Source organism: Panthera uncia, chromosome C2, assembly GCF_023721935.1.
Source record: "Panthera uncia isolate 11264 chromosome C2, Puncia_PCG_1.0, whole genome shotgun sequence".
In the NCBI taxonomy this organism is placed as follows: Eukaryota; Metazoa; Chordata; class Mammalia; order Carnivora; family Felidae; genus Panthera; species Panthera uncia.
The window spans coordinates 115,050,862-115,058,424 of record NC_064810.1 but is presented as its reverse complement, the minus strand read 5'-3'; the positions used below and the strand labels follow the sequence as shown (position 1 = coordinate 115,058,424).

Here is a 7,563-nt window from a genome sequence, read left to right as displayed (position 1 = left end):
TTTTTTTTTTTTTTTTTTTTGCCCTTGGTCATTTAAGGGTGTGTCAATTTCCTCAGATTTCCCAAATTTCCTTCTATTTTTATTGATTACTAACTTTAGTCCATTGTGAAATCTATATGATTTCAGTTGTTTTAAATTTATTGGGATTGTTATTTATTGAGAGACTAAGTGTCTCTCTGAAAATTGCTATTTATTAAATTACTGCTTATAATGTGCATATATGCATGTATCTGTGTTTTCTTATACATGTGCTCAAAAATTACTACATGTTGGTACAAAAGACAGCAAGGAGTGTTAGAAGGCAGGATTCACCTCATGTCTAAGTAAGTATGCTAAAGGGAACAAGACGAAGATAGTTAAGCTTGGACTGTGATGTTGAAGCCCCACTGATGGCGTCCTATTTCCCAAAGTAACCCAGGCGTTGGGCACTGTGGGTCTACAGACTGGGGAATCGGTTTTTGTTATCAAAAAGCAATGCCACACAGCTGTGTAGGGCAGGGACTGATATTTCCTGAAAAATGGAAACAGTCCCTTAGTAGCTGTTCTTTGAAAAGGTCACTCTTACGGAATTAAAAGATTTGAAAGAGCAGGTTAAGGTGGAGAGTACTCTCTCTCAGAGAGCCCAGAGAACCAGGTACTGAACACCATGCACCCTAGGAAGGAACTCCTGTTAGAGGAAACTATGTTTACTATTTTTATAAGAGGAAGAATAGTTAATACTTACTGAGCTTTATTATGTTCCAGGCACTGTTCTAACTACTTGACATCACCCTTCTATGGTAGGGACTATTATGATCCTGAATTTACAGAGCAAGAAATTGAGGCATAAGGAGGTTAAGTAACTTCCTAAACAATCAATGGTGTCAATATGTGACAGAGTCAGAATTAAAACTCAAGCATTCTGACTGCAGATGCCCCTTAATTAAAATACTCCCTTTAGATCAAAGGCTAGGTAGAGGCTAGGAACACCCAAAACAGGACTCTATGGATGGCCTTGGCACTATAGACTGGAAGAGCAACTCTAGCTGGCGGCTGTTTTTTTTTAGGCCTTAAGTTTTGTACACACACACACACACACACACACCCCTCCTGTGGGATGTCATGGTACAGGAAAAAACAGCTTAGCTAGCAGAAAGCTGGCTTCAGAAAGAGTAAGAGGTGACCAGCATAGAGGCAAAGCAGTGGTCTGGGGTCCGCCAATGCTGACGAGACCAAACACCACCAGGAAGGGACACTCCCCCAAACTTCCAGAAGTTGTTTGGGATGAGAAATAAAGAAAGATGACACTTTTTGAGCAAGGCAAACTGGACAGAGGGTCAGATTCTGGTGAGCTGGGCATTAAAGGGGAGAGTGGCTTTTGAAGCTCATGAAGTCTGGGACATTTTGGTTACTCACAAAAACCCCACTCATGAGCATCATGAATTGTAGAACTATTTCTTCAATACTCACTGAGAACAAGGCTATGAAATGAATCAAGCATTCCTTTATTTGGGAAACATCCCACAAGCCCATTTCAAGGACGTGCTGCTGTGCCTGCTGCTAGAGACAGAAAGAGGTAGAAAGACACATCTGTCTTCAAGGACGTTCAGTTCTGCGTTAAATACACAGATTAAAAAATAAAAAGTGAATGGTTATCATGAAGCAAGTAACTTGTGCGATCAGACGTGGATTCACGGTGTGCGAAGAGATTAGAGAGGAGCAGTACAGGGTACCTAGGCAGAGGAGGTACCCTGTGGGTCTAGTGCTGACAGGTTAGACCCAGCCGGCACCTCCACAACGGGCAAAGGTTTTATGCGGGGGAGTAGGTGCGAAATGAACAGCTGCACAGGGGAAACCCATAATTGCAGGGGGGCAAGGTTATGTATGGAGACTGAGCAGACAAGGCTAGAAAGGAAGGAGGGAGTGATGATTATGAAGGATCTATACACTGTTCAAAGAACCTAAACCGTATGCCAATAAAAGAGAAAGTGAAGTGATCAGACTTACACTTGGACCCTTTGTAGATGAGGTTAGGTTAGGCAGGAGGTGCCTGCTGTGGGAGGGTTGACAGAAGGCAATGTAGGAAGTCTAATAAGTAACACTGAAGGGACAGTCCCATCTCAGTAACAGACTGGATATGAGGAAAGATTCTCACATTCTGACATGGGTCCCTGTGGCCTCCAGAAGAGAGAAAGATAGAGGGAATGTGTTCCGGAGCAAGATGCCCAAGCTTTATTGCAGACCACTTAGCTTGAGATCTGGGGTCCTTCCAGGGGAAGTGGTCTACAGGCAGGTGGAAATGCAAGTTCAGACCACAGGAGACCGATATGGGTGGGGGCTAAGGGAGGCTTAAAGTCAAAGGAATTAAGGGCGTTAAAGACAAATACTTTATAGTTCAAGTTCCTTCATGTTAATTACAGGGATCTAATTTGCATCTGTCATCATAGATAAGTACATAATTCAGCCACTAGGTGGCGATCACAATGAATTTTTGTTACTATATTTCATAACTGAAAATTCAGTTGTATGCTCTACTAGATAATGTTTTTCAATTTATCTAGTCATTTGATTTAAATGACATATCCTACTCTCTTGCTAATTTTTTTTTGATACAGAGGAAAAGACACTTTCCCAGATGAGCAGAACATGGTTACAATCAATGTTACTTAAAAATGGTAGAGGGATACCTGGGTGGCTCAGTCGGTTAAGCGTCCGACTTTTGGTTTCAGCTCAAGTCATGGTATCACAGTTTGTGGATTCCAGCCCCACATCAGGCTCTGAGCTGACAATGCAGAGCCTGCTTGGGATTTTCTCTCTCCCTCTCTCTGACTGCCTCTCCCCTGCTCAAGCTCTCTCAAAGACAGATTATGTAGATCATGTTGACAGTCACTGAAGTAAATTTAGAGAAATGGTCAGATATAGCATGATTATAATTTAGGACTGTCAACATTGTGGACTTAGTAGGAGTTGAGCTAGTAATGAGGGGTTATATTGGACCAGATCTATACAACATGCATATTTATGAGGGAAAGGGGAAAAGGAAACCCTGCTGTTTTCAGAAAACACCTCAAGGGCACAGGTTAACTGAGCTCCATGGATCTTGTCTAGAGCCAAAACAACATTTTTACCATGATCCTGTGGGTACTGAAGTTTCTTCTCCTCTCTCACAGACTAACTCAATGGTTTCCACCTCTAAATATACACTTAAATATATATTTAAATATTGCAGGGTGCCTGGGTGGCTCTGTCGGTTAAGGGTCCTACTTCATCTCAGGTCATGATCTCACAGTCTGTGAGTTCGAACCCCACATCGGGCTCCCTGCTGACAGCTCAGAGCCTAGAGCCTGCTTCAGATTCTGTGTCTCCCTCTCTCTCTGCCTCTCCCCTTCTCTCTCTTTCTCAAAAATAAAGATTTAAAAAAATTTAAAAAAAGAAATATTGCTACACTTCATCATTTTCTAAGTCATTAAAATGTATTTATGTAGAATCCTATTTCCTTCCTTACTTCAAAAGTAAGTGTATGTCTAATTTTAAAAATTTTACACATTGCCCAATTACTTTCTTTCTTTTTTAAAGTTTATTTATTTTTGAGACAGACAGATAGAGTGCAAGCAGGGGAGGGGCAGAGAGAAAGAATCCCAAGCAGGCCCCATGCTGTTAGCACAGAGCCTGGTGCACGGCTTGAACTCACAAACCATGAAACCAAGACCTGAGCTGAAACCAGTTAGTTTGATGCTTAACCAAATGAGCTACCCAGGGGCCCCACTTTCTAAAAAGACTGTAATAACTCAAACTTCTACTAACATCATGAGCATCCATTTCATTGAGTCACCAACAAGTAAATTCAGACTTCTAAAGATATTAGTATAACTCCTTAGTCAGCACCCAAGGCCATTCACCTCCATTTCTCTTGCATTTGTCCCATGCATGTCTCATACCGGACCTTCATAACCTCATGCTTTTGTACAGATAGTACTTTTTTTTTTTTTTTTTTAATTTACATCCAAGTCACTTAGCTTAGTTAGCATATAATACAATAATGTTTTCAGGAGTAGATTCTAGTGATTCATCCCCTATGTATAACACCCAGTGCTCATCCCAACAAGTGTCTTCCTTAATGCCCCTTGCCCATTTAGCCCACCCCCCCATAGCCCCTCCAGCAACCCTGTTTGTTCTCTGTATTTAAGAGTCTCTTATGTTTTTGTCCCCCGCCCTGTTTTTATATTATTTTTGCTTCCCTTCCCTTATGTTCATCTGTTTTGTATCTTAAAGTCCTTGTATGAGTGAAGTCATATATTTGTTTTCCTCTGACTTATTTCACTTAGCATAATACCCTCCAGTTCCATCCACGTAGTTGCCAATGGCAAGATTTAATTCTTTTTGATTGCCGAGTAATACTCCATTGTATATATACATCACATCTTCTTTATCCATTCATCCATCAATGGACATTTGGGCTCTTTCCATACTTGGGCTATTGTTGATAGTGCTGCTATAAACATGGGGGTGCATGTGTCCCTTCGAAACAGCACAGCTGTATCCCTGGGATATATACCTAGTAGTGCAATTGCTGGGTCGTTCTATTTTTACCTTTTTGAGGAACCTCCATACTGTTTTCCAGAGTGGCTGCACCAGTCTGCATTCCCACCAGCAGTGCAAAAGAGATCCCCTTTCTCCACATCCTCGCCAACATCTATAATTGCCTGAGTTGTTCATGTTAGCCATTCTGATAGGTGTGAGGTGGTATCACCTTGTGGTTTTGATTTGTATTTCCCTGATGATGAGTGATGTGGAGCATTTTTTCATGTGCCTGTTAGCCATGTACAGATAATTCTTCCTGCCAGGCATGGTTCCTTCCTCCTTTTCTTTGAGTGAGAAACTCCTCAGCAAGCCAGAAAAATTTGACTTCCTCAGTTAGGTCTTCCCTCAAATCCTTGTTAGAGCCAGTTACTGTCATCTTGGCCCTACAACATCTTCTTCATGTTTTCATAACGGAGCAAAGAGAATGCCATCGGGATTTGTACAACCTCCTTCCTCAGTAGCCTACAAATATATTCTAATTGACATCTGGTAAACTACTTGGCACCCTGGAAGCTTTCCATACTTATTTACTCAATCACTCAATTAATTACTCTTAAAAGCAATCTTAACTATTATCGTTTTCTGGAGAGGTGAAAAGAACCTTTCTGAATATTTAACCCACCTGGTACAAAATGGGAATTATAGTCAGGAGGTGCATCAGGCCTTTGATCAGGAGACTTTATCTGATTGTCCTTCTCATCTGCAGGTTGTTCAGGGGCTGTGGGGATCACACCTTGGGAAAGGGAGAGGGGACATGATTTACAATGGAAGTGATAATGTAGTAACAGAATATATTCATTTTTTCTTATCCATGAATCTAACTATGAAACACACTACTATATTTTAAAGACACGACTCTTTATGTATATTAGCTTTTAACCTCTTAATATGTATTGATGAATTTTCAGGCTGACCATAGATTTAAAAAAAAAAAAAAACTAAGCGATTATTCACATTGCGCTATGATCAAAGCGACACACTTTTACGTTAGTGGTCTGGCTGACTTCATGCTGATTCCTACCTACTTGAACTCCTTGCACATTTGCAAAAACTGTTTTCCCCACTGTATGTTATGGATACCACAGTCATATATAGAGTGAATCTTATTTTTTCCCTAACCTCTTTTGGAAAATGACTGTGTTTAAATAAATTCAAAACATAACATGATAAATACGTAATGGCTTACAATGCAGTGGTACCACACACAACACATTTAGAGGTGGTTTAATCTACCTCTCCAGTAAAAGCAACCTTGCTTGCTGTAAATACTGCAAGGGAGGAACTGAACTCACTTTCCATGACGTTATCTTGTCCTCTTGTTGCAATCAGAGAAATGTCTCCTTGTATTCCCTACAAGGAAAAATTCTGAATCTCTTCACTAACTCACTTTTATTGCAAGAAAAGCCCAAGTCCCATAAATGTGGTGTTTCTTGCCTTCTGTCATCTCCTGCATTGCTGGGAAATGCAGGCCTGCTTTTGAGCCCTCCTCTATGCAGGCAGACTGTCATCACAGGTTAATTAAGATTATACTCCTCTTTGCAGACTTACTTTCTTACTTTTGTTTCCTTTACTTTATTTTCCCCACATATTTGAGAGATCTTTCAGTACATACGTGCCCACACAACTCCCTTTTAATCCTTTTCTGCCAAAGGTAGATAGAAATGTTCACATGTATAAATGAACATATACATGTTTTCTCCAAATGCTAAAAATAAGTAAATAAATAAACCTCAAAAGGAAATAAACTCCAATTTTTTAGGAAAAAAATCACACAATTCACATTTGAAAATAAAGCGTATTAAAATTTATTCATAAAAATTTACCTGACATTTTGAAGAATTCCAATTAGTCCTGAAAAATAAAACATTTTTTTAAGTTTATTTATTTTGAGAGAGAGAGAGAGAGAGAGAGAGAGAGACAGAGAGAGAATGAGCAGGGGAGAGGCAGAGAGAAGGGGACAGAGGATCTGAAGCAGGCTCTGAAGCAGGCTCGGTGCTGACAGCAGAGAGCCCGAAGTGGGGCTCGAACTCACGAACTATGAGATCAAGACCTGAGCCAAAGTTGTACGTTTAACCGACTGAGCCAACCCAGGCACCCCCAAAATAAAACATTTTAATACTTTAAGATATATGTATGGTTACTATTATGACATAGTGATACATGTAAAGATCTGTAATTTTTTTAGCTGTCAGTTACCTTTCATTCATTCCTTCATCAATTCAACAAATACTTACTGAGCACCTATTACGTATCAGGCACTATTATGGATGTTGAAAATATAGCAGTATGAAACTAATATAACACTGTATGTGAACTATACTGGAATTAAAATAGAGGAAAATAAAGAAAGTATAGCGGCAAACCAGATGGGCACTCCTGAAGCTTATATTCTAGTGGAGTGAGACCTAAAAACATGTCAAATACATAAGTTTAAATTTAGATACAGATAGTAAATTTAAATTTAGTTTTAGATAGTCACATAATTTCCATTTGAGATAAATCATAATAATGTGTTCACAAAAGACCTATATACCTGGCTGACATTTTTGAAGAGTTCTAATGAGTACTAAAAATAAAATGTTTTAAAGCTCTAATATATTTACACCAACTTATATATACATTATTACTTAGTAATACAAGTAACAGGTTTTGTGGGGTTTTTTTAAGTTTATTTATTTCATTTGAGAGAGCACACACATGTGAGCAAGCGAGGGAGGGGCAGAGAGAGTCCCAAGCAGACTTCATGCTCAATGTGGAGCTTGATGCAAGTCTCAGTCTCACAACCGTGAGATCATCAGATACTTAACCAACTGAGCCACCCGGATGCTTGATTTTGTGATTTTTGTCTACAAAAATTACATTTTGTAATTTGAATTACATTTGTAATTCATTTGTATTTTTCAATTACAAATTCAATTACATTTGTAATTACATTTGTAAAGTGAATTACATTTCACTAAGTTTTGTATTAATTCAACAAATATTTACTGGGCACCTATTGTG

General features: G+C 39.3%; 1 protein-coding gene across 3 annotated transcripts in view; it reads right to left on the bottom strand.

The window, feature by feature from the left end:
• The window catches only part of PLSCR4 (phospholipid scramblase 4), a 133,418-nt gene that overhangs the window by 14,237 nt on the left and 111,618 nt on the right, over window positions 1–7,563 (bottom strand). For all 3 annotated transcript variants that reach the window (XM_049628693.1, XM_049628692.1, XM_049628694.1), the window contains exons 2-3: window positions 6,384–6,411; window positions 5,183–5,293 (exon numbers count right to left, since the gene is read on the bottom strand). In XM_049628693.1, coding sequence (XP_049484650.1) covers window positions 5,183–5,293; window positions 6,384–6,390 — 118 coding nt within the window. In that variant the 5' untranslated portion in view covers window positions 6,391–6,411. The remainder of the gene's footprint in view (window positions 1–5,182; window positions 5,294–6,383; window positions 6,412–7,563) is intronic.